This window comes from Thermothielavioides terrestris, chromosome 1 (genome assembly GCF_000226115.1).
Source record: "Thermothielavioides terrestris NRRL 8126 chromosome 1, complete sequence".
NCBI lineage: Eukaryota > Fungi > Ascomycota > Sordariomycetes > Sordariales > Chaetomiaceae > Thermothielavioides > Thermothielavioides terrestris.
The window spans coordinates 8,374,087-8,399,879 of NC_016457.1; the positions used below are offsets into that span (position 1 = coordinate 8,374,087).

Genomic DNA, 25,793 nt, shown 5'->3' on the forward strand with positions numbered 1-25,793 from the left:
GTTGATTTTCATGGTCTCGGCTGGGTAGGGCCGTCGTCTGCTCTTCAACGTCTCCAGCCGCACATACTCAATGTCGAAGACCCAGGTTAATTAGGTACTCACTGAAGCTCCAAGTGTAAACACAAACAGATAGGCAGCCCGTCCGGTTGATCTGATCGTTTTTCGGCATTCCTACGTGGCAAACCGCCTTGCGCCTGCACCTGCTCACCCCCCAGGACCGGTCTCCCGCCATGGGGCCTGCCGCGGCTCCTTGGACGGACGAGGCTTTGTGCGTTGGTCAGACGCGGTCACTGTGGCTTTAGGGTTTGCGTTTGAGGTTCGTGGACAATTCAACGTTGCCGAATCTGTTGCCAATTGCAGAGACAAGAAGACACAGGAATGAATCGGTTCTCCGCCAGAAGCATGAGACGGGACGGGATGGCGACACATCGTCGAATGGAAGTTTTCATTACTTTCGAGCGCGCCGCGCCCGTTACACCGTAAGGGGCAGTATTCCCGACACAGCAGCGCATAGCATCCAGTGTAGGCGTATCGTGGCAAGAAAGCTGACGTTGGCGACTCGGACTGCCCGCAGACAGCCGCATCCGTCCGCGCCGCAGCCAGGCTGGTCCGCTCTGGGTTCCGAGTTAGCCCTGCGCGACATTCAGCTTCCGTTCCAAGGGACCCTTCGGGCGCCCGCGGAGCCCGAAAATGGGGGGCGGCGGTGACGTGGCTGCTCCATCCGCATCTCCTGGGCTGTCAGCATCATGGAAGTGCTGTTGAGATACGGAGTACTATTCTTTGTGTATGAACGCACTCCGATGGAAGGCCGTAGATGGTTGGGGGTGAGGCGACGGAGTACCACCCCCCTACCTACTTTATCTGTCTCGGTTGGTTCCTGAGGCTGTTGTCTCCCTCGCGGCTTTCGGTAGCCGCGGGCCATAGACCTCATTACCTACGGCGAGGTGACTCGCTGAATGATTACACAGTAGACGGCAAGGCATAACTATGGATTAAGGCGCATCCGATGATGCCTGCAGCAGTGAGTCTATTTCGAAGTTCTCGTTTCTTTTTTCCCTCGGTCTCATTCTCGCCTCCTTGCAGGCCAGTCCTGTCCTCACTCCTAGATCTCTAGACTCTCGGTATTTGGCTCAGTCGTCAATCCATCATCGCCATCGTCACTATCGCTTCCGACCCTTGAGAGAAAGTCATAGAATCTACATAGATAGGCGTTCCATATTCTTCGTCTTCATTGTGTCGCGACTGGCGCCATTCTAGAGTTGGCAGTCTCACGCTCGACACCCAGAACCACTTCGATTCTTCGGCCTGGCAGTCATCCACCGCCCTGCAAGAGCAACAGTAGTGTCAGACCAGGGATTAGATCTTCACCACCATGGCGTCGGCGACCGCAACCGCGCCGGCGGGCACCGAGACCTTCTCGGTGAACCCGTCGCCGGACGAGATCGCGCTGTGCACGATCGACACCTGCCCGATCAACTCGTCCTTCTACATGTACCGGCTATCACTGGCGACCAACGTGGCGTTCGCGGCCATCTTCGGCTTCCACTTCGCCGCCTTCACCGCGGTCTGGGCCTGGACGCGCCGCGGCACGAGCTTCACCGTGCCCTTCCTGCTCGGCATCGCCTGCGAGATCGTCGGCTACGCGGGGCGCATCAAGTCCTACTACAACCAGTGGGAGGAGACGGGCTTCTTCATGCAGATCATCGGCCTCACCATCGGCCCGGCCTTCCTGTCCGCGAGCGTGTACCTGTGCCTGTCGCGCATCGTGGCCATCTACGGGCCGGCCAACTCGCGCATCCCGGCCGGGTGGTACACCCGCATCGTACGCCGTGCCCTCTCTCCCCTCACCCTTCTTTCATTCTTTCTTTTTTTCTTTCTTTTTATTTTCTCTCTTCCATTCCTCCAGAAACTAAACTAATTCCACCCCTGATGCCGCCAGTTCATCCCCTGCGACATCGTCTCCCTCGTCCTGCAAGCGGGCGGCGGGGCGGCTGCGTCGGTGGCGCTGGACAACCACACGAGCCTGGACCCGGGCGACAACGCGATGCTGGCGGGGCTGATCCTGCAGGTGGTGACGCTGGCCATCTTCGTCGGGCTGTGCGCCGACTTCGGGCTGCGCACGTGGCGGCGGGCGCGGGCGGTCGGGTGCGCGGCGGCGCTGCCGCAGGACGCGGCGCTCGCGCGCGCCCGCGCCTCGTGGTCCTTCCGCGGTTTCCTGGCCGCGCTCGGCCTCGCGGTGCTGGCCATCTTCTGGCGGTCCGTGTACCGCTCCGCCGAGCTGAGCCAGGGCTGGACCGGCCCGCATGTACGACCAGTGGATGTTCGTCGGGTTCGAGGGCGTCATGGTTGTCGCGGCCGTGTCGGCCCTGCTGGTTTTCCACCCGGCCGTGTGCCTGGGCGAGCTGATCGAGCTGCACGCGGAGACGGCTAGGGTAAGGGCAGGGCAGGAGGAGGAGCTCGGCGAGGAGCGCGAGATGGTCAAGTTTGCTCGCGGTGTGGCTGGCGGTGGCAGCTCGGACGACAACACCGAGCATGGGGAGCGCCAGCCTCCGGTGCCATAGTGAGGGGGTGGGATAGGGGCTGAGAGAATTAGGGTTGCGATGTGCAGGGTGGGTGTGTTTGTTGTCATTATCCTCGAGGCGAAGTCCAGTGGCGTCAGGTTAGATTTCGTGCTCTCTCTTTTTGACGTTAGGGTTGGCTATTTGTCTTTACTCCAGACGGTGTTGGATTTGAGCATCTTGATGTAGCGCCTCCGTAAGTTCCATAGACCAGCTTAGTTCGCCTGTCTGCTAGTACTGCTTGCACCACATGCATCCCTCCAAGAATCCTCGCAATCATAGACACCAGTTCTCCACAACACCCCTATCCGCTTTTACTCGGGTTCATCTAGGGTCGCTCAAGGTTGCTTCGGAGGACCATGAGAAACACAGCATGATAAGGAGAGAGTGGTCTAAATAGCAGTTGAAAGGGGTGACATTGGCTGCTGGCCATCCATTCCGGACGGCTCCTGCTTCTCCAGCAGTGCCATGCTAAATACCAATCTCAGCGACTACCTGGAGTCCCGGATCCCTCAGATCCAAAAGAGTCGACACCGGAACGGCCCCAGGATAGAACTTCGTCGGCGCGGGCGGGACGATGAACGGAGCGTTTGAGAGCGGCGGCTGCTTGTAGTCATGGGCATCGTGGGGGTAGCATCCAAGCACATCAAGCAATCCGCGGCTACTTTTCTTGCGAGCTCGGTGCGAATGTAACCAAGCGGCGGCATCGGGTTGTTCGTTGCTCTAAGGGTTAGGGCTGGCCCCTCCGATGTGTCTCCGAGCGTTTCCTGCCCAGCGCCACGGGCAGCGGGTGATCTTGCAGATGTGGGGGTGCGGGTTGGATGGAGGTTGACCCCCTCCCCACACTCCACCCAGCTACCAGCAGCTTTGGGTGGGTTACTGAATCCGGGCAACGACACTTTGCATCCGCATCCGCACCTATCCGCATTTTTAGAGATACCCAAACCTTGGCCACTGTCCATTCTTTTTTTTGTTATTCCCCTTTTTTGCGTCCCTTCCCTCGTACCCTGCGCCCGACAACCGCCTCGAAATGGCGTCAGAAAAAGCCCCGCTGCCGTTTGGCTACACCTTCATGGCCGGTGAGCGCATTTCGAGCAAACCCCGACACCGCTCGCAACCCGGCCGACTGCTAACCATGGCTACGCAACAGGCGCCATCGCTGGCATTTCTGAAGCACGTCGATTAAAGAACCCCAATAACTGGCCCAATTGACATGCTAACACCCCAGCGCGCATAGATCCTGGTCATGTAAGCCGTCCCTGGCTGGTGGTCGCGTGCTCCGATCCCGATACCATTCCCGATCCCGCTGCCGATCCCGATTCCGATCCCGTGCTGATCCGCTGCTCGACAGGTACCCGCTAGACGTCGTCAAGACACGAGTGTGAGACACCGCCCGCCGCCCGTATCGATGCCCCCCTGCTCGCCCCCCGCCCCCGCGCTGACGCCGAACACAGACAGCTGCAGACCGGCAAGGGCGCCGGTGCTGATGCCTACAGCGGCATGCTCGACTGCTTCCAGAAGATCATCCGCAACGAGGGGTACGCACTCGATACATTCTTAGACAGGGAAGGACCGGGAAGGCGGCGATGTTGACGACTTGGCAGTTTCTCGAGACTCTACCGCGGCATCACCGCCCCGATCCTCATGGAGGCGCCCAAGCGCGCGACCAAGTTCGCCGCCAACGACAAGTGGGGCAGGTTCTACCGCGACCTGTTCGGCCAGCAGACCATGACCCAGTCACTCTCGGTGCTGACGGGCGCTTCCGCCGGTGCGACCGAGTCGTTCGTCGTCGTGCCCTTCGAGCTCGTCAAGATCCGCCTCCAGGACAAGGCGTCGGCCGGCAAGTACAACGGCATGCTGGACGTGGTGATCAAGACGGTGCGCAACGAGGGCATCCTGGCCATGTACAACGGCCTCGAGTCGACGCTATGGCGCCACATCCTCTGGAACGCCGGCTACTTCGGCTGCATCTTCCAGGTCCGCCAGCTGCTCCCCAAGGCCGAGACCAAGAGCGGCCAGACGGGGAACGACATCATTGCCGGCACCATCGGCGGCACTGTCGGCACCATCCTCAACACCCCCATGGACGTCGTCAAGTCCAGGATCCAGAACACCGTCAAGGTCGCCGGCCAAACACCCAAGTACAACTGGGCCTGGCCCTCCGTGGCCACCGTCGCCAAAGAGGAAGGCTTCGGCGCGCTCTACAAGGGATTCATCCCCAAGGTCCTCCGGCTCGGACCGGGCGGCGGTATCCTGCTCGTCGTCTACACTGGTGTGATGGACTTCTTCCGCAAGATGCGGGACGGCAAGGCCTGAATGAAAAGATCCCTGGGTGCGCGACTGTACTTGAATATTGAAGACGGTGTTGTCGGCTGTACATAGAGCGATGGAAGACCGCCTTGTTGGCCGCTTCATTGGTTAGACTAGACCCCTCAGGGCATCCATCATGCGGGAGGTATATAGCCAATACACTAGCATCAATCAAAAGATGACCGTGGATCATCCCGAATCCGAGGTGCTTTTTGCCGTTGACGATATGTGACCCAGGCCCCTATCTCATGCAACCCGCAGTCACCAACCGCAGCCCTAACCATCCGAATAGGCACTGTGTTATTTCGCATTTGCTTGAAGTTACTATCAATGTTCTAGTTCCCACTTGATCATGAGAGGTTTCGACAGAACTACTATGCTATCGGCTCAATGATGGCCCGAGCAGGAGACAAGCAACTAAGATGGTTGGGCGTACAAAACCATTCTAGAATCTCCCGCTCATCATCGCTATGAGCGGTGCTTTGAATACTCACTGACCCCGTGGAGTCCGAGCTGCAGTGTCTGTCGAGCTGATTCTTCAAGCGGAGCGATGGAGGGCGAACGACGGCAGCTTCCCCTGGCCTCCAACGACACAACACAACACAGCCATGGCCGCTCCCTCAATTCCTAAGAACTGTGTCGGGAATCTGTCTCAAGGGACTTCGCCACATGCATATCAGTGCCCACTTTCGCCCAGGCCTCCTCATCGCCTAGGAAGCTACGAAGAGGCTACGAAGGGGGATCAGTGCTTGAACTTACTCACAACCTCGATTTCCTATCCCGACCACTGGCAGCCATTGTCGCTCCTCCGCCGTTGGTCTTCCCTGCGAAGGAGAATAACGGCCGACCAGGAAGGCGTGGATCAACATCTGGCCCAGTTGTTTCATTACCTCAGATTCTTCCGCAAACCACCATCAAGCCTTCAACAATATACAGAAAGCGCTCTCTTGATCTGAGCTCGCAGTTACTTCCAGGTCCTGCCAGGTTCGTCGTCTCCTCGCCCTAATTTCTCCTGCTCTGCTTCCAAGTTAAGCCACCATACGGTGCCTTTCTCCAGTCTGGCTGAGTGATATCATCCTTCATTGCATTCAAAGATTCTCTTTCCTCCCCATCAACCCAGTCAGTATCCGCATATATCGCCTCAGGCAACTCGTGAGTATACTTTTGACCCTCCCCTCCTTCCCTTCAGCTACCTACCTTACCTTCCAATAACTTATTCCGGGCAGTTTGGCAGCCCCCGGCGGCCTTTCTGCCTTGCTTCCTTTACCCATCACTCCTTCCAGCCTCGATTCATCAAAAACAATCAAAAACCTCCCAGCAAACCTGGCATCTTGCGCTCCTTCCACTCACTCTGCCCGCTGTTGGGCGAATCAAGGTTGAGGTTTTTTCCTTTCACAATATCAGGTGATAAGAGAGCTTCACTGTTTTCTCTTTTCTACTCCAGATTCAACTTCACCGCCCGATCTCCGCCCCAAATTGCGTTGTTGTTTTTTCCACGACTTTCAACAAGGCGTTGAAAGTTTATCAGCCATCAAGCATGCTTTCGAGGCATCATAGATCATAGTTCACTGCTTACTCGGAGACAGCCTCACCGCACTTGAACCTTGAGTCGGGTAGCAGCATAGAGCCCCAGAGCCCTACCTTCCCGCCTCTCATCGTTTAAGCAGAGCTCCAGTCTCAACAAATCATCTTCTCTTCTAAACCCCATACTTGAGATACTTCCCGATCTGGCAACTACTTCGGTTTACTTTCATTGATCATCATCTCATACCGCTTCTTATCTCTTCTACCTCTACTCCTCTCCTTCTGCCAACCCAATTTGAGATACGCCCTACTTCAAGCACACCCGGCATTAGACCATGGACGAGAACAACGACCAGCCCCGTCGAGGGGCGCGGGCTGCCGCGCTGTTGTGCGGCAACCCCGAGTGCCAGCGCACCGTGAGCACGCTGACCGGCGAGCTTGACCGGATCCACGGCTTCCTCCAGAACGTCGACCAGAGAGAGAAGGAACTCGCGGCCAGAAACAGAGAGCAGGCGACCAGAATCAGCGCGCTCGAGGCGGAGAATGAGGAGCTCAAGGCTAAGCTTTCTGGCCATGGAAAACACACCCAGCGGGTAGGCCGGTTGATGTGCTCCCGTTCTTGTGTCTCCCGCCTTTCCTCCTCCCTTTTTTTTTTTTTTTTTTTTTTTTTTTTTTTTTTTTTTTTTTTTTTTTTTTTTTTTTTTTTTTTTGGTCTTTTCTTTTTCTTTTTCTTTTCTGCCATTCTGAACATTCGGTTTAGCATCTTTTTGCCCCCCCGTGTTTTTGCCCTTTCCCCTCTGAATTTCTCCTTTGTGTTGTTCTGCTCTTTCCTCTTGACATTTTGAAGCCGATCTTGCATATTGCTAACACCGCTATACCCATTTCCAGACCTGGCCTGATGTTCTCCGGGCTTACCTTCAAAATCCTCATGGCGACATGAAGTACCAAAGTATTTATCACCTTTGCTGCAAGGAGGAGAACATGAGTTGCAGGATTAATTGGGTTCATCCCGACATCAAGCTGGTGCCGCCGCCTCCTGACCAAGGCGCGGGTCAAGAGGCTGCCCCTGACCAGGCGAGCCCTCAGGCGCCCCAGGATGAGCGGCCATTCCCATTTGAGAGTCTGCCGGGGCAGATACAGGTTGAGATCTTGACGCTGATCCTTCACAAGAAGGGACAGCTCATCCACTGTATCTCGAGGCTCGATCCTTTCGTTCAGCCCACCACGTTCCCCAGCGCTGAGGAGCTCGGAGAACTGCGCAGCGGCTTGAAGAAGCGCTTCTTCTGGGGCAAGAAGGAGTGCAGCCTGACGCACGACGGCGTGGATCCCGCGGCCCTGCTCGGAATCCTCACCGTCAGCAAGCGAATCTACTTCCTGGGCGTCCACATCTTCTACGGCCTCAACACCTTCGCGTTCTCCAGCCTGGGGGAGTTCGGGCGGTTCTGCCAAGGCTCGGGACTCGCGCGCATTGCTCGAATCCAACATGTCGAGCTGCTTCTTACGGGCAACCAGTACTTGACAGCGCCCCCGGACGAGCGCAACAAGGTCCCCTTCTCACGCAGGACCTACGCCCTGTCGTGGCTGGCTGACATGTACCGGCTCAAGACGCTCGTCATATACGTCAACGAGACGGCTCGCATGTACATCCGCCGCGGGTACGAGAACCCGAAGATCAAACAGTTCCTGGCGGCCAAGACAGCGGGCCAGCCGAACCGCCGCTTGGCCAGGTCTTTGCGCTGCCTGCAGGGGCTGGACTACATCTCCCAGCTCCGCGGCCTCTCCGTGATCCGCTTCTACGACTTCAACAAGGTGCTGCAAAGAAGGCGGAACGTCCGAGTCCCTGTTCAGGACTGGTCGTTCAGCGAGGACATGTACAACGTGACGACGCTGCCGAAGCCCCCGTTGCGGTTGGAGCGTTCCGAGCTGGAAAGGCTAGAGCCGTTGCTTGTGGGCGAGGACCGGAACTGGGCGCCCAGTTATGAGGACTGGGACCTCGTCAAGGCCCTGTACGTGGACACCAACGGGCGCTGCTCGTACGACGAGCTGCGGAGCAACCAGCAGCGGAACCGAGACGCCGATGTGGCATCCTATCTGAGCGCGCCAGGCGCTAGCACCCGCCGGAGTGCAAGTTCTTCAGAATCGAGCAGAGGCACCGGGTCACACACAGATTCCGCCTCACGCTCGAACTCGGACTCGGACTCGGAGTCGGACGGCTCTGTCGTGGCTGTGGGGCCTCAAAACCGACGGAGACGGCACAGCTCCCAGTCCTCGATGTTCGTGTCCCGTGCCAATTCCGACTCCGGCCCACTATCAGACGAAGATGAAGACGAAGGCGAAGACGAAGACGAAGACGAAGACGAAGATGAAGACGAAGATGAAGATGAAGACGAAGAAGACGAAGACTCAGACTCGGGATCAGACTCTGACTCCGACTCGAGCACCGACACCCCCTCGCATCGGTCTTTTGCCTCCATCCTCAGCGGCCACCTCAGCGAAAGCCGCAATCCGTCGCCGAGGACAGAGAGCACAACAGCCTCGAGAAGCAAAAGCACGCTCTCCACGAACGGCACCCCTCGCGCTCAGCACGCCCACACCAAACGCGAGTCGACAGGCCTGTTCGTCACCCCCGGTCCCTCGGGCCCAGCCCAACTTAACCGCAGTCCAAGAAACAACACACCTCGAACACCGCTAAGCGCCACCACCACCACCACCACCGGCGGCGGCCGCGCCAGCGTGTTCACCACCGCGACAGCCCCGGCACCAGCCGCAACCACAGACACCATCCCCCCAAGCAGCAGCAGCCACACCCTCGCGAACAGCAGCCAGACCCTCCCAAGCAGCAGCCACACCCTGGCGAACAGCAGCACCGGCCTCAATCGCCCCAGCACCAGCGGCCGGCCCTCCTTCCACACCCACCCACACGCTCACGCCCACGCCCACTCCCTCGCCCATCCTCCCCTGCAAACCCAGCAAGCCTTACCCCTCCCCCTCCGGCAGGCGCACGGGCACACACACTCTCCCAGACAGAACATCGGGACCAAAACCGACGGGCGCGCCCGCCGCGCGTCCACAGCCACCGCCGCCACCGCGACAACAAGGCGCTCGAGCTCAAGCGCCAGCAGCAGCAACATGTTTGTCACGCCGAGCCCGCAGATCCCGGGCCAGGCGGCGGCGCCGTCGTTCGGTAGTCGTCTCCGTACTCACAGTCCCCTGTCGCGCCGCGCCGGGGACGGAGGTGCCGAGGGCGCCGGGGGCGGGTCGGCTGCTGCTTCTGTTGCTGGTGGTGGTGGTGGTGGTAATGGTAACGGTGGAGGAGGTGGCGGCGCTAGCGGGCCGGCGAGAGGCGCGGGTTTCGTCCCGCTGGGAACGTTTTTCGGGGGGGAAGACTCGGAGTCTGAGTTGGAGTCCTCTGGGGCTGGAGAGACGGATGACGATGATGATGATGAGGGCTCGTCTGGGTCCGAGTCTGGGTCCGAGTCTGGAGCCGAGTCTGGATCTGCTTCCGAGGATGATTCTGACGGTGAGAGTGACGGCGACGATGAGGCGGCCGCCACGGCGGATCGCTCGGGAGGGCTCGGCATGGGGACGGGTTTGAAGCGAGCTTGGAGAGGTGCACCAGGGGGGGAACTGGATGGACGGAAGCGTCCTCGCAGCGGCGTTTAAGAGGTGAGCGAGCCGCGCGGCTGGCGGTCACGGGAGACGAGGCTGCCTCAGACGGGGTGTTCTTTGCAGGCGTCCAATCGATCGGACTTTCGTCTCGAGTTCTGCAGGTTTCAGCTTCAGTGAGCGGTATTTATCAGCTCAGGCCAGTATTCTTACTATTTACGCTACGAGGCGTTCAATGGGGGGGGTTCAGACGCGGGACTCTAATGTTGATACCCGGGTCTGGTTTCAGGGAGCAGGGCGTTCCGAATTGCGCATTAGAACATACACTTAGGGCAATTCCTACCCCGATGGCTTCAATTGACGCCGTTCCGCCTCAGTCAAACGTGATCTTCTTCCCTTGGAACGGCACCGAGAGCTGCTGCTTGGCCTTAGCCTGCCGTCGCGCCTCCCAGCTCGGATGCAGGGGACCGGTGTCATCGCGCTTCCGTTGCGGCGGCTCCTTCTTCGGGGCGGCCTCCTTGGCTTCGCCTGCCCCTGAGGGCTTCTTGTCTAGCAAGGGGTTGCGGATGCCGCGTTTCCACGGCTTCGAGTCGCCGTCAACAGCACCCCGCTTGAGATCCCAGCCAGCATCCCGGCCCTTGGCGGGTTGTTGCAGGTGCTTTGCCTTCTCTCCATACTTCTTCTCCCATATCGCTCGTCGTGCCCGCTGTCCTCGGCGGTTCTTGCGTCGCGGAGCAACATCAATGTCGGACGCCTCCGACTCAGAGCCAGAGATGTAGCCACCCATCAGAGTGGGCAGGAACGTCGAGTCCATAGGTTTGAGAGCCTTCGCAGCCTTCCCAGCCTGCTTGGACGCCGCGATCTTCTTTGTTGGGGGCGAGCGGGCTATTGAAGATGCGGAGCTTCCGGTCTCAGAGGCGCCAGCATCGTCCTCGTCTTCGCTGGAAGAGCTGTCCTGCATCTCATGCGCCGAATCGCTGAAACCGTGGAACTCGTCTTCGCTGGAACCGCCCTCTTGTCCCTCATCGGATGTAATCTCCATAGGATCCAGGTCGTCGGCATCGTCGTCGTCATCGTCCCCGCCTTCTTCATCCGTTGTGATTTCCATGGGATCCAAGTCCCTGACCGCATTTGCTTTCCTCGTCCTACCCTTGACGAGCATCTCTTCCTCGTCATCATCAGCCTCCTCGTCGGAATCCAAGCCGAGGAACCTATCCAGTTGGGAAACAGCTCGCTCCTCCTCCTCCTCGTCGCTGTCGTCGCCGTCCACCTCCTCCTCGCCGTCACCGAGCCCAGCTTTGTCCTGCCCTCGCTTCTTATCCTTCTTCCCCATACCGTGGTTGTTCCCTGGCTCGCCATCATCCACTTCATCTTTTACCCCATTGCTCTTTTCGGTCCGTTGCTCCTCCTTTCTGCTCTGTTCCTCGCCATTCGCCTTGCTCTCGGCGCCCCCCTTGTCTTTCTTCCTCACCCGCCCCTTCTTCTCCGGCACCGGCACCCCCAAGGCCTCGCAAACAGCCTCCACCGCCTTCTCCACCACCGCCTTGACCTTTGCCTGGTTATACAGCGCGCTCGTCACATTGTGCAGCAGCGCTTTCTCCTCCTCTGTCAGCTCAGGCTTGGGTACTCCCGCTCGTATTTCGTCTGGCAGCTTGTCCGAGTCGGCAATCGCCTTGATCTTGAGCAGCGACGAGCAGAGATGGGCGTGCGCGGTCTGGCGGAGATCGAGCGACTTGAGGACCGCAATCTCCTTCTCAATTCGAGCTTTCTTGTCAGGCGTTGACTTGGAGTCGCGCAGGCGCTTTGATTGGCGCTGCCGCGTGAAGCCTTTGGCGGTCTTGAGGGCGTGAAACAGGTCGGTGCGGAAACGGGAGAAGAGGGCGTCGACTGAGACGTCGTCGTCGCGTTTGCGTTTCGGCATGACGCGTTATATGTGTAGGGTTGGGTTTTGCGACGCCCCAGGCTATTTGTGGAGAGGACTCGGAGTATGGATGTCGTTGGTAGACAACTTACGTGGAAGGAGGTCGCCCGATTTTTAGCTCTTACTTGAGGCAAGAGAGAGCAAAAAGATCAATTGCATTGGACCTCCCCACTGGAGATTGAGTGCAGCCAAGACGGCCCCACATGGACCGCTGCGATGTGGGGTCGCGCTTGGAACGCGGCTTGCGCCTGAACAGAACGCGTCCCAGTTAAAGTGGACAGGGATGGACGCCTTCTGTTCGCGATCCTCGTCGATGCTGTGAATGCATTCTGGAGCTCGGGAGGCGGAGGAGCACCCTCAACCAGCCTTACGACAATTGACGCCGACGATGCACAACGGCGATAGACAGCTCCATTCCTCTTTGGTCTCGCCCCGCCTCTCTCCACGAATATTACCTCGGGCAGCGATACAACTTCGGTAACAACTTTTGTTTTTTTAAATTGGTGTTTACTTCGCCATCCGCCCCAGAACATCGCATCCACGCCGCCGGCCGCCGACTGCCGACCGCCGTCTTTGTCAAATCACTGCACGGTCAGCGGCAATCCCTGCCGGTAGGCCAAGGCTGCCTTGCACACAATGGCAACTTCGGGCCGCGCAATACAGTATACGATCCCCGCAAGGGAAGACTTCAACAAGCTCCCCGACGAGCAAAAAACACGAATCAACGAGGCAGTAGGCGGCCCCCGTCCCCCCTTCCCCCGTTGCGCAACCGAATCAGTGCTAAACACTCCCACCCCCCGCGCTGTAGTTCGACCTCTTCGACTCAAACAAAGACGGCCTGCTCTCGTACGAAGAATTCCGCTTCGTGCTCCGCGCGCTCGGCTTCGAGCTGCCCAAGCCGCAGACATACGACCTGCTGATCCGGCACGGGCAGAAGCCGGCCAACTGGCCGCACGACCAGGAGTGCGCGCCCGTCTACCGCCTGTTTAACCTGCCGACGACGCAGGCCCTCGCGGGGACGCTGATCCGGGCGCGCGACCCGCGCGAGGAGCTGCGGCGCGCCTTCCGCTTGTTCGATACCGACGGCAAGGGTATGATCACGCAGGACGACCTGAGGAGGGTCAGCAAGCAGGTCGGGAATAACATACCGGATGCCGACATTGTGGCCATGATCGAGGAGTTTGATGCCTCCGGGAAAGGCGGGGTAGACGAAGACGAGTTTTTGAGGCTGATGTTGTCCAAAAAGTGAAGGCGCTTGTGTCCTTTGTCTCGGTAGGCGAGCTTGATACCCAGGCGGTTCGTGTTGTGTGGTGTTGGCTTGTTTGGATGCGGACGAACTTGTCGGGAAAGCACTCGCGTGGGACGGCTCGAATTCTGGGTTACGATATACAGCACCATTGAAGCATGGGCAGTTTTGCATCTGGCAATATATTTCCTTAATGCACAGGCTTGGGGCGAGCCATGCCGACCCCGCCCGGTGCCCTGCTCCATTTCCAGTCTCTCCGATCCTTCACACCCTACCTCTTGACGCAAATGATCCAATGTACGCTCCCGACGGGCCACATGAACGCCTCCCTCCCGCTCTTCACCTCCCACTTCTGGATCTCGGCCTCCCCTCCCTCCGCGCCGCAAGTCCTCAGCAAGGCCACCACCTCGTCCGGCGTCCGCGTCCGCAGGCACGACATCCACCCGTCGAACACCAACACGAAGGGCAGGATCGGCACCACATACGTGAACAGCAGCGCCAGCGGCGACCCCCACAGTAGCGCGTAGTAAGGGGCCATGACGAAGACGCCCAGGCCAAACAAACAGCAGGCCACGAACCCGGCTATGCTCCGGTCCTGCAGCTCAAAGATCCTTCCCGTCCGTTAGCACCAGTTCTCCCTTCTCGCCGAATAGAATCCTCAACAGTGACGGAGAGGAATGGGGAAATAAAAAAGAAAACAAAGACTCACCCAAACCCGTCCCCCCCACCGTCAAGCGTATCCTTCAGGATGCGCCGCGCCAGCCCGTCGTCAAAGTGGTGGAACGCGAGGTTGAACAGGCGAAACACCTTCTTGCCGCCGCGGGCGTGGCGCGCCAGCAGGGCGCGCGGCACGCGGGCGGCGTCGACGGGCTCGCGCTCGTACGCGAGGTTGGCGCTCCGCGCGGCCGCCTGCGCCCACAGGTCCGTGTGCGGGTGCAGGTCGGTCAGGACGAACTGCACCGGTTTCTGCCGCGGCTGCTCCTGTTGTTTTTGCTTGTGCTGCTGGGGGTAGTGGTTTTGATCTTGGGCGGCGGCGGCGGCTGGGAGCAGGGACTGGTTGAGATGCTGCTCGATGGAGGGCGTGGGCCCGCCGCCGCCGGCGCAGAAGTCGATGAAGGTGTAGCTGTGCAGGTCGGGGAGGTGAGTTGCGAGGAGGCGGGCTACGACCTGGGCCGGCGAGGATGGCTGGAGGAAAGGGACCTGTGGGTGGTGGTGAGCGAGCGATGGTGAGAGAGGATCAAAGGAGGAGACGGAGCCGTCGGGAGGTATGTACATGGGTTGTCCAGGCCGCGGTGAGACCTGCTTGGACGTAGCCGCGAAGGAAGCCGGGGAACCTGATTGCAGTGATTACCTTGATTAGCATGTGTCAGATCCGAAGCTTTGCTTTCCTGATGGCGGCGCTCACCAGGGAAAATCGGCGATCTCAAAAACATGCATCCGTGGGACGGCAGGCGCCATTGCTGATTGGCGCTTCGAGTGAATTGAGCCGGTGACCGCTGAGGCAATCCGATAGGTGGCGCTGTTTGAGATCTCCCGTGTAAATGTATTGTTTTCTGTTACACCGGAGGAGCAGAGGACGGGCGTGATGAGGCATTGCAGGAGCGACAGAGCAGTGACGTAGGCGGGTTCAAAGGGCCCGCTCCCGTCTTTCGCTCGAGGTAGGTTACCTCATGGAATGACAACATCCAATGCCGCTTTTAGTGTCCCCTAGCGCCGGAACGGATCCCTGCAAGACCCCTAGCCAAGGCTCTGTGCAGCGGCTCTGTCAGGAACCCGTTCCGGAGAGCAGGAGGTCGGGTAGGCAACTCAGGCCGGACAGCACTGCCCGGCCCGTGTTCGCCTTCGCCTCTCCGGGCCTCGCAACAGCCGCGTTCTCAATCAGCCATGCTTGGTGGTTCCTAGGTGGTCAATGGTCGAGCTCCCGTTTCACAACTGCTGGTCTTTTCCTTCAATCCACCCACCAGTCAGATCTGGGAAACTTCCATGCAGATAGCGTGAAAATCACCCCGAGTGATTGGCTCGTCTAAGCTCCCCTGCATTCATCTGCGCCGGGGTCTGGCACATCAAACGTCACACAGCACGAGAGCATCGCAACTACGGAATACACTATCGACACTCCATCGGTGCACTACAAAATTCCTCCCCCCTCCCGTCATCTCTCCAACGCTGCCCCCCCTTTCCCCCCCCACACAACCCTCGCAGTGTTGGGTAACCCATCGCCTGTCACACACGACTGGCATGGGTCTCGTTGTCGACTTTGGGAATTACATCCTAGCTGCTGTTGTCCTTGCCGTCCTTATCCGCCTTGTTTCTGGGTCGAGGAAACCCATCAAGCGGAATGGGGAGCGTTTAAAGTGGGTGACGTTAACGGGCAGGCTTGCTCCCGCTCCCGCTCCTAACGTGCTCAGCTAACAGTGTTATTTAGAAATCCCCCGAACACGCTGCCCCTGGTCGGCAATGGCCTCAAGTTTCTGCAGTCTCGCTGGACGCTGCTCGGCTGGTTCGACCAATGCCAGCGCCAGTTCGGATATGAAACAGTCGCACTGAGCGTGCCTACCCTCCCCCCCGGCGTGCTCATACACAGCCCGCGGAACCTCGAGTTCGTCTTCAAGAACGAAGGCCTCTTCACCAAGGGCGAGTTCGTCAAAAAACGCTCATGGGATTTGTTTGGTGAGAATCAAATCTAAATCCCCGTCCGTCCTTAGTCTTCGTGCCTAACCACCTGGGCGGCAGGAAACGGCATCATCAACGCCGACGGAGACCTCTGGAAGCGGCAACGCAAGGCCGGCTCGGTTTTCCTCAACACTGCGAATCTCCGCGTGCTCACCGAGGTGGCACTCCCCCAGTACTTAGCTGAGAGCGTCCGCGACCTGCAATCCAGCATTGGCAAGGGGCCCGTGGACCTACAGCATGTCTTTCACGAGATTACGACAAAGCTCATGGCCAAGATGGCCTACAATGTAAGCGGACACGGTCGTGTAAAAATGCTCAGTTTTCGCTGACCACCGTCCAGATGGAGATGCACGCCGACGACGATTTCTCCCAGTCGTTCGACTTCGCGTCCGGCGCCACTGCCGAACGGTTTCAGAACCCGCTGTGGGCCATCACCGAGCTGTTTACTGGCTCTAAATTCCGCAAGTCGATAGCAGTAGTCAAGGACTTTGGCAGGCGTATCGTGGCCAGCGCCGTCCATGACCGGAGCCGGCAAAAAGCTGGAGTGGAATCCCCGGGTTCGCCCGACGACGACGACAGCAAACTGGATCAAATCTCCGGAACCCTCATCCAATCCCTCCTCGACGCAATCGGCAACGAAGACACGGTCGCCGACGCCGCCCTTACCTACCTCTCCGCGGGCCGCGACACCACCGGCCAAGCGCTCACCTGGACCTTCTACTTGCTGCTGCAGCACCCCTCCGCCGTGTCCGAGATCCGCCGCGAGGTGCAGCAGCTGCTCGCCCAGCAGCAGCCGCCACAAGACGACGCCGACCCCGAGCACGCAACCCCCAACCCGACCCTCTTCACCCCGCTCTCCGTCCCCTACACCATGGCCGTCTTCCACGAGACCCTGCGCCTGTACCCGCCCATCCCGTTCGAGATCCGCCAGTGCCAGGCCGACACCACCCTGCCCGACGGCACCTTCCTGCCGCGGCACGCCGTGCTGGTGTGGTGCCTGTGGGCGATGCACCGGTCGCGGCTGACGTGGGGCGCCGACGCCGACGCGTTCCGCCCGGAGCGCTTCCTGGAGAAGCAGCAGCAGCACGGCGGAGGCGAGGGCGACTGGGGCGCCGGGGCCAAGCCCCGGTTCGTGCTGGGCAAGTCCGTCAGCGAGTTCCCCGTTTTCTACGGCGGCGCGCGCGCGTGTCTGGGCAGGAAGATGGCCGAGCTGATCGCCGCGCAGGTGATCCCCGTGATGGTGTGGCTGTTCGAGTTCGAGCCCGCGTTTGAGGGCGAGAGGGTCAGCAAGACGAGCTTGACGCTGCCGATGGAAGGGGGGCTGCCCGTGAGGGTACGACGGCGGGTTGGCGACGTGAGGAGTAATTAGGATACTTGGAGAAGTGGCGGGGGCCAACAGAACGAGAGCCACGGAGTCTAGTGCTTATGGGCTTATGGCTTAATTATGATAAGTGGTTCGCGGAGTCTCCCTGTCATAAACATGGGATTGTCAGCACACCTGAGAAATCTCAAATCGTTGCTGCAATCATAGAATTAGGAGAGAGTGTCACGAAAGTCTAATTTTGCGAGGCCTCTGAACTCGGCTTCATCATATGTGATATCGGAGGAACCCCAAAACAGACCGAGTAGTTGACGGTAGGCAGCGTCAATCCGTGTGGTGGCCCAGCAGTGGTGACCAGACTGGCACAAGATTCGGACGGCTTATGAAGCCACTAAGTCAATGGGTGCTTAGATGACTTGGATCTCTTGGATCTACTTGGCCTAGATGGAAGGCGTGCTGTTGGTGAGTGTACAGCAAGCACACCAATTCCGGCGTATGTTAGGCTGTCTTGCGGTGTGCCCCTGAGTTGAGACTGAAGAAGGGTTGCTTAGGATTCATCAGCAGTCCTACATGCAGTGCTTCAGCATCGGTTAGTGAGAAATAGCAAGATCGAATCGTCCGGTTTGCGGAACGCTAGCAAGTTGCCCTGGCGGGATGTTTGATTTTATTGCCGCTGGTGTTTTACATTAGCACTTAGCATGTATACCTATGTATTTGGGCCTTCTCATACTCATACTTTTCTCGGTTGCGCCACCCACTTGTGCCTGTTTTTGTGAGGGCTAACTAGTTCTTAGCTCCCTCTGATGTGATACCAGTTCAAAGGGAGCTGGCGATCTCGGCAAGTTTCACGATGTACGACGGTTAGGGCACTCCTGCCTCTTGTATCCGAGAGTTACATCTTCGGCCACCGCTACTATGTTATTTCAACGCGAAGGTAGTCACACAGTTTCCGTACAACCAGCCCAACTGGGCATCTTCTGTCCTTTAAATCTCCCGGGACAAGCGTCGGGTCGTCGCCGACGAAGGTCTTTCACTAGGTATGATCGCACAAGCACATCGTTACAACCGCATGACAGTCGATTTCGCCAAGTGACGAATCGTAGGCTGTACAGATGCGGTCTTCGCTACCGGAGCGTCGTAAGACCTTAGGGCCTGTTCTCATCTCGGCCGCAGACAGGTCGAGTTTCGGGAGAGATCGGGAGAGATCGGGCTCGCGCAGATCCCCTCCCACCGTCCCACAAACCGAGCAAGATGCCGCGAGTGCAGACGGAAACAGCCAAGCTGTGGACGCGACACGACCGCGAGAAACAAGCTTTCGGCAGATGCGCCTGCTGTGTCGGTGCCCCGTCTCACACAGTCCCACCTCCTTTCCTCGGATGTGACAACACCCCCGGTTCGTATATTTGGGGGATCGTCGCTCAGGGTCGGTTGGTCGGTGATCAATAACACTAAAGAAAAAGTTGCATGCATTCAAAACGAACGGGTCTCGGAAAAGGGTAGGAGCGGTATCACCTACGGCAGGTGCCCGTCCCATGCGTTGCCAAGGCATCGTGGACCTGGAACACCATCATCGCCACCTGTCTCACCGGCATGCACCATGGCGGACGGGACAATCCGCGGAAATCGCGGTCCGCGACGAGGAAAAGCGAGAGCTGCACTGTCGTTGTACTGGAGGATGTTTGTGGCACATGAAACCGCTGGTTGATGGCGAGGCGAGGTGATTGTTGGAGCTCTCGTACCGGAGACATGAGGGACTCCGAGCGGCACAACGAGGTGGGAGGAACCGGAGACCCTACTACACTCGGAATAGACTAGGAATATGGGGCGCCTGCGACGGTTGGACCCGCGAGACGGCCGGGGCCGTGTAGCAGAGGCGGAATCGTTTCCGAGCTGGTAGAGAGAAGTTCTGGAAAATAGCCTATCCGAGGTTGGTGCAGGGTACGTAAGAGATCGGCTCTTCTTGGTGTCTCTTGCAGTTTCGCGCGACTCTTGGCATAGTATGCTTACCACTGGAGAGGGCGGCCCGCGCCTCGTAGATGATGTACAGGATATGTCCATGGTACCTCCAGTGTCTCGGATTATACGCGAATCTAAGCTTTCTATGTGAGCCAACCCTTGTTGGTTGTGTTCCTATGTCAGATCCTGAGCGGTGGAGGAGTGCTGGCTGTCCCGTCCAGCTGCAGGTACTGAAGTACTTTTTGACCAATCTGCGGTCGTTTTGAATTGAAAGTACCTATAGTTGCCGCGCATGCTTGCTAAACTTCTCTTTTAATAACCCATAGACGATGACGGAAGTGGGATAGGCAGCGATACGCTGGCCCTTAGCCGACGTGTTCACCTTTCAGTCCTCCGGGCCGTCCTGGGGTTTGCCTATCAATGCGGGGCTGTCTAATATATATACTACACAACGGCCCTCAATTTTGCCATAAGGCGATGGTCCTTTAAGCTACAAAACAGGGGTCTCCCTTAACTAATTGTTATTGTTCTCCATCTTCTATGTCCGTTAACAGATAACAGCTATAGGGTATAGGTCTATTAGCGCTTTTTCCCCTCTACTTCGCTTACCCCTTTTCGGATATGCGAGCCCCCTTTTCGGATATACAAATTTTATAGAAAAAGCTCGGCTCCCCCTTTTCTAGATCTTCTCTCTTTTCTAGGTATATAAAATTTTCTACTCTCTCTCCTCCTCTCTTTTCTCTTATCGCTACGCTTCTCTAGATCTACTATACTTCGTGTCTCGATATACCTCCTCTTCGCCAACCTCCTGCTTTTTAGTCTATATTCTATAACCGTTGCTATATATATAAGCCGCTATCAGACTTTTAGACCTATCGCAATAACGTACTTTATACTATATATATCTCTTACAGTAGTAGTTATATATATAGGCGTAGCTGTACTTACGCTCTTAACCCTCCTAAGCTCCTCCCGCCTCTTAATCCTATAGTTTCTACTAGTTAGCTACCTTTTATAGGTTGTATAATATTCACGATCCTACTCTACTATTCTATACTACTATATATTGCTAACGTCTATATAGGTAGTATAACCGTTGTATTGTATAATCTTAGCCCAATAGACGTCGAGTATACTAAGTATAGTACATTATATTAGATAGATAAGCGTCTTAGTATACGTTTATATATCTATTATATCTTCTTCTTTAGCTAATACTCTTTAGTACTATAGAATTCTATAGCTACGAATCTCGTATTTAGCTCCTATTGCCTATAGGGCGATATTTCTTTCTTACTAAGCTACTACCTTCTAGACTTCCTCGACTACCTATTGTATATATAAGATCTTTAGAGGTCCTATTTTTATAATAATCTTCGTTGTTATAACTTAGCTTTTATATTTATTTCCATTTCTATAAATTAAACTATTTACAACATTTATAATGGTAGGCCTATAGATTTTCAAATCTATAGCGCCCTGTATTATATTGCTAGCCCTTTTATAGAGGTGCCTAGAGAGCTTCCTCAGTATATTTAGCTTTTTTTTTATAATCTATAGACTACTATTGTATATTGAACTTTCTTCTTTATAGACTTTAATTACGATTTTATATTGCGCTTTATAGACTTTCTCTATCGATATAACCCCTTTATTTATATCTACCTAACTATAAGGGAGCGCTTTCTTTAGAGCCTAGCTATATTATAAGTTACAATTATACCTTAGTTACATTTAGTTATAGACTATAGCTATAGTTACGACTATCGCTATAAGAATTTGCTAATAGTAGATAAGGTGGCTATTCTTATTCTAGAGGAGAATTTAGAGCCTAATTTTCACGATATCGTCCTTGTACGCCACTTGGACGACAGCTCTATATAGGCCTAGCACTATATTCACCTATATCACCTTACCTATCTCCTATTGGCCTATCCTTTGATGTTTCTATTTAGAGATCCTAGCTTTCACTAGGGCTTATAGCTCTATAATGGCCGAGGGCAGGGCTATATTCAACTAAATATTGAGTTTAGGCAATAGTGTCGGTACCTATTATATCCTTGTATAGGTTATAGCTAAACGCCTTTCCTTTTTCGCTAGTTGTTCTAGCAGTTCTTAGTGGACCTCTAGGCTATAAGCGATTAGTAAAAGCTATATTGGATTTACAACAACTAGAAGGAACTATATATAGAACTGTATTAAAGAGTATAGGACTAGCTACAGCTAGGTGATAGCGATATTTATAAGCTTAGGCAGCGAATTGTCTTACCTACAAGCTATATTAAGGGCCTACGCTTTATTGCTCAGTGCTATTAGGATTTAATAGCTATCGTCTATAAACTAGGTTATCCTATACTATTTATTATAGTTATAGCTAATCTAAACTAGGTAGAGATCTAGCAAGAGCTTCTTCTAGGCTAGACTATAGTAGACCGCCCTAACATTGTTAGCTATATCTTTAAGCTTAAGTGCCAAGCTATCCTTTATAAGCTTTAGTATAGCAACCTATTTAACAAGTTTATAGGCATTATTTAGACTATTGAATACTAGAAGTGTAGGCTCCTATATTGCTATATCTTGCTTTTCTTTTTACAAAAGTCTATACGTCTATTTCTTATATTTACCAACGTCGACTACATTATCTAGGCTAAGCTTCCAATAGAGGTAGAGGATTCTAATAGCTAGTTATAGGCCGTTATTACGAGCAATATAATTTATAGGCTATATAGTTCTAATAACCCTACCTCTCTTTATATAGTTTGTAACCTATATATAGGGGTTGTAAGCTATTTAAAGCGCTTTCCAAAGGCGTTTATAGAGGAGACTATTATCCTAGAAAATAGGTATCCTATCTATCGTTGTTAAGACACTAGGCAAACAGTTATTTATAAGGTCAATAGCTACGAGGTATAGCTTGACAACCGTTAAGTTATACCTTATAACCCTTATCTCTCTTATAAATACATTGCCTATATCAATATAGAGATTTATATATCTATAAAGTCTATTAAGTATATATATAAGTATATTTATAAGGGGACTGATTAGTCGATAGTTCAACTCTCTATAAGTAACTAGCTCAATAAGGTTGATACCTATTTACAATGTCGGTACATTAGCTTAGCAAAGGCGGTTATATAGCTCTTCGAATTTTATACCTATTGTAAGTTCCCCCCTATTTATCGCCTTCTAGTCTATCTCGAGCATCAGCAATACGTTGTTTTCTAGGCAGACAACACTCCTAAAGAGCTTATAGAAGCGTTGGAATATAGGACTATAGAGCTAGAAGTATTCTTTGCTTACAACGTAGCCTATAAGGATACTTATAATATCCTCTATATTAATTTTCCTTTGTACTTTGTCTAGGACAAGCGGTTATAGGAGTGGAAGCCCTATATCTATAGCACTGCTATTAGGTATATACACTATGTTTCTTCTACTATAGGTAAGCGGTATTTTCTTTATCTTCTTCTTTGTTTAGTCCCTAGCGCTTAGTCGTTTACCTATTTACGGACTATAAATAGCTACGAATATCCTATTTTTCGAGCTATATACATTATAGCTAGCCTACTCAACTCTAACTAGAGCTAGATTATATACTTCGACGAGGCTATAAACTAGTAAATAGGGTATACCCTTTATAAGCTTTTTACTATTGGCCTCCTTGCTAACGACATTATAGACTTGGCAACGCTATAGTTATAGTTTTATAATTCCTTTTACAACGATCTTCTACGTTGCTTCGAATATATTATAGATGTTCTACCAGACTTAGAAGAACTATATTTCGACTTTAGGCTCTTTTTATTGAATTAGCTACTAGCTAATAGCGACAAGTGTTTAGCCGACTTTAGTTTACTAGCCGTTCGTCACTACTAGGAGGATATAGAGTAGAACCCTCTATTATAAGCAGAGCTTAGTTACAACTGTCAATAGTAGGAGGCCCTCTTTATAAGCATTCGATCTTAGTTAAACGCTAGCTAAGTAGCTCTCTTTATAGAGATTATAGCTATAGTCGATTTATACCCTGAAATAGCCTATTTTTTTATCTAAAGCATTAACGAGACTAGTAAAACCTTTTTATATCGTTATCTCTCTTCTTTCTTCTGTTCGCAAGGGTATATTGTCCTTTACATTGCTTCTTCCGGCATTGTAGCTCTCCTTCTCGATAGCGGCTACACTTCTTATAGCCGTTTTAAGATTCCGATTAACATTATAGACGCTAGTACTTATATAGTCTAAAAGAACATTTAGCTTACAACTCTTTTATAACGTACTAAGCTCATTATCTAGGACGAGGTTCCAATATAGTACCGCTACTACTTCGAAGCTATAGATTATATATTACAAGATATTTATAACTACAATAGCCTCTTTAGAGGAGTTCCAATTGTATTAGGGGGGGACTTTGTATAAATTCTACCTATTGTTTATAACGATGATAGATATTATATTGTTCAAGCCTATCTATAGAACTCGCCTATTTAGCCTCAGTTGTAGGTCTAGAGATTAATAGAGAATATACGAGTATAGGGAGCTAATACTAACAACTATACTTTCGTAAGTTGGTTGTAGGATCTAAGTTACAATCCTCACTTCTATAGCTCTATTGATCCCTTCCCCCCCTTTATACTCTATTCTATATAGGAGTAGTTAGTTAATTATATCTATCCTATATACTTGCTTAAACGTATTGCAATAGACTCGATAGTATTTATAAGCTAAGCGATTCTTTGCCTTTACAATACAACTGTAAGTTCTATCAACGTAGCTATTATTTCTTTAATTCTAGGTTAGGAAACTCGGTATCTCTCTATTAACGAGGTAGAAAACCCTCCTAATAGCAAGGATCTTAACGCTCTTATATTGTCTCTTGATTTTTTATTTTCCTTAGACTTTACTTCTATTCTACCTACTATCCTAACCTTAAAGGTTAGAGCCCCTATTCTTTTACTTCGAAACCTTAACCCTAGTAGTAGGCTCTACAATAGGACTTAGCTAGTTGTAACTCGGCTTACTTCGTCTATTATTGAAGGGCAAATCTTAATAGGTGACTTTGCTAGGTAGTTGCAAATAATTCTAAAGATCAAGTTGAGTTCTTTAGAGGAGGACTTTCCTTATATTATTGTTTATAGGCAGTTTCTAGTTCGCCTCTACTTCGTAATAACTATTAACAAGTCTTAGGGGTAGTCTTTTTCTTATATTAGTGTTGATTCTCGAAAGCTTATATTTTCTTATAGCCAGTTTTATATAGCTATGTCTTAGGTTATAGATATTTATAATGTTTATATATACTTATTGGATTTAGGGGTATAGGGCGGGAAGCTTATGAACATTGTATACCTAGAGGTACTAATATTATAATATAGTTGTTAAACGCTATTGTAGATTGTTGTAGTCGAGATATATTATATACTAACTAATGCTTTACACCTATATTAAACGCTATTTCAAATTCCTATAGTCTAGGTATATAACGCTATCGTAGCCAAGGTATAAAACGCTATTCCAGATTCCTATATTCTATATATACAATGCTATTCCAGATCTTATACTCTAGGTATATAATGCTTTGCACCTATAGCTAGTAAATACATTTCTCTCCTCTATAGTATATCCTTTGTAGACCTGTCAAGTAAGTTCGTTATAACTTATATTCCCTAATTACATCTCCTTCCTCTGTAGTTTGTCCATTATAGATATATTAAGTAGGTTAGCTATATCTCTAAGAGCCTCTACAAAGGTCTACTCTTCTTTTGTAGACAAGTATAGAAAGAGCTTATAAATGAGCTCGATATAGCAGTTGACGTGTTTAACAGGGCTTGTAAGTTCGCTATATATAGTATAGCGTCTATCCTCTCTTAGGTAATACGAGCTATAATAGGTAGACGTAGTAAAGTCGTTATTCAATAGGCGTATAGCCTTCTCTCTAGCCCTATAACGACCGTTATAGACAAGGGGTATAAACTTATCTCTTAGAACAGGATATATAATAGGAGCTACCATTGTACAAAGAGTAGGCTATAAAAGTATATATAGGTCGTTGAACTGCTAGGAGCTAACGGAAGATGATATATCCATTATAGGGCGTAAACGCTTAGAGGAGATAACCACTTCGAGCTCCGACTTACACTTCGTAAACGTAGTATAATACTTATATAGCTTGGGTATTGGCTAAGGGGGGGGTAGAAGGGGAGAGGAAGGGGTCGGATCCTTTGTAATATAGCATTTACAAGATGTCTCTGACTCTATTATATATATATTAGCTACGAAGTATATTATAGATATATTAGAAGGACTATACTTACTACTTCCTTTGAAATAGCTATACCTAGTACTGTCTAAGTTATAGTAGTAGCTAGCGTAGTAGCTATTACCTATATTGTCCTATAATACAACGTAGTTTATATATAGGCCTAAACCTTTATCGTAATACTTATATTCGCTATTATCAAGATCGTTGCCTATAATTTACATTAGTAGAGATTTAAGGTTAATCGTATAGTCGAAGTTGATATTACAGTACTTATCTAGGTTATAAGGATCTATCTACAAATAGATATCGTAGACTGCCTATAGGTATATTAGCGTTAGTGTCCTATTGTTGTTATAGATCGCTATATACCTTAAACTTTAGTAGGTCCTATATATACTTTGTAGGCTTAGGAAAGTTTCGTA

The 25,793-nt window shown here is 52.7% G+C and overlaps 8 protein-coding genes across 8 annotated transcripts; 6 read left to right on the top strand and 2 right to left on the bottom strand.

Moving 5' to 3' along the window:
• Nucleotides 1-417: 417 nt before the first annotated feature.
• Nucleotides 418-707, top strand: THITE_158270 (uncharacterized protein; the record flags this gene model as incomplete). Its single annotated transcript, XM_003650645.1, has 2 exons — nt 418-479; nt 575-707. 2 exons carry the CDS (start codon nt 418-420, stop codon nt 705-707), a joined length of 195 nt encoding a protein of 64 aa, XP_003650693.1.
• Nucleotides 708-1,372: 665 nt separating this feature from the next.
• THITE_2085857 (uncharacterized protein) lies at nt 1,373-2,561 on the top strand (the record flags this gene model as incomplete). Its single annotated transcript, XM_003650646.1, has 3 exons — nt 1,373-1,822; nt 1,940-2,256; nt 2,288-2,561. 3 exons carry the CDS (start codon nt 1,373-1,375, stop codon nt 2,559-2,561), a joined length of 1,041 nt encoding a protein of 346 aa, XP_003650694.1.
• Nucleotides 2,562-3,491: 930 nt separating this feature from the next.
• On the top strand, nt 3,492-5,045 carry THITE_127655 (uncharacterized protein). The gene is made up of 6 exons (XM_003650647.1): nt 3,492-3,637; nt 3,709-3,731; nt 3,796-3,806; nt 3,910-3,939; nt 4,013-4,096; nt 4,163-5,045. The coding sequence occupies exons 1-6, from the start codon at nt 3,589-3,591 to the stop codon at nt 4,872-4,874; spliced, it is 909 nt and encodes a 302-aa protein (XP_003650695.1). The 5' UTR covers nt 3,492-3,588; the 3' UTR covers nt 4,875-5,045.
• Nucleotides 5,046-7,346: 2,301 nt separating this feature from the next.
• THITE_2110441 (uncharacterized protein) lies at nt 7,347-10,070 on the top strand. Its single transcript, XM_003650648.1, has one exon. It carries the CDS (start codon nt 7,374-7,376, stop codon nt 10,053-10,055), a length of 2,682 nt encoding a protein of 893 aa, XP_003650696.1. The 5' UTR covers nt 7,347-7,373; the 3' UTR covers nt 10,056-10,070.
• A 1-nt stretch (nt 10,071) lies between these two features.
• On the bottom strand, nt 10,072-12,076 carry THITE_2110443 (uncharacterized protein; the record flags this gene model as incomplete). The annotated part of the gene is made up of 2 exons (XM_003650649.1): nt 10,212-12,076; nt 10,072-10,156 (listed from the first exon to the last, which is right to left on the bottom strand). A coding segment is annotated over exon 1 (1,544 nt), but the record flags the coding sequence as incomplete, so codon positions are not given.
• Nucleotides 12,077-12,253: 177 nt separating this feature from the next.
• On the top strand, nt 12,254-13,188 carry THITE_131391 (uncharacterized protein). The gene is made up of 2 exons (XM_003650650.1): nt 12,254-12,651; nt 12,728-13,188. Exons 1-2 carry the CDS (start codon nt 12,556-12,558, stop codon nt 13,166-13,168), a joined length of 537 nt encoding a protein of 178 aa, XP_003650698.1. The 5' UTR covers nt 12,254-12,555; the 3' UTR covers nt 13,169-13,188.
• A 114-nt stretch (nt 13,189-13,302) lies between these two features.
• Nucleotides 13,303-14,738, bottom strand: THITE_2110445 (uncharacterized protein). Its single transcript, XM_003650651.1, has 4 exons — nt 14,571-14,738; nt 14,439-14,499; nt 13,875-14,365; nt 13,303-13,776 (listed from the first exon to the last, which is right to left on the bottom strand). The coding sequence occupies exons 1-4, from the start codon at nt 14,621-14,623 to the stop codon at nt 13,437-13,439; spliced, it is 945 nt and encodes a 314-aa protein (XP_003650699.1). The 5' UTR covers nt 14,624-14,738; the 3' UTR covers nt 13,303-13,436.
• A 503-nt stretch (nt 14,739-15,241) lies between these two features.
• THITE_2110450 (uncharacterized protein) lies at nt 15,242-17,945 on the top strand. The gene is made up of 4 exons (XM_003650652.1): nt 15,242-15,519; nt 15,591-15,835; nt 15,899-16,125; nt 16,179-17,945. Exons 1-4 carry the CDS (start codon nt 15,404-15,406, stop codon nt 17,205-17,207), a joined length of 1,617 nt encoding a protein of 538 aa, XP_003650700.1. The 5' UTR covers nt 15,242-15,403; the 3' UTR covers nt 17,208-17,945.
• Nucleotides 17,946-25,793: the final 7,848 nt, after the last annotated feature.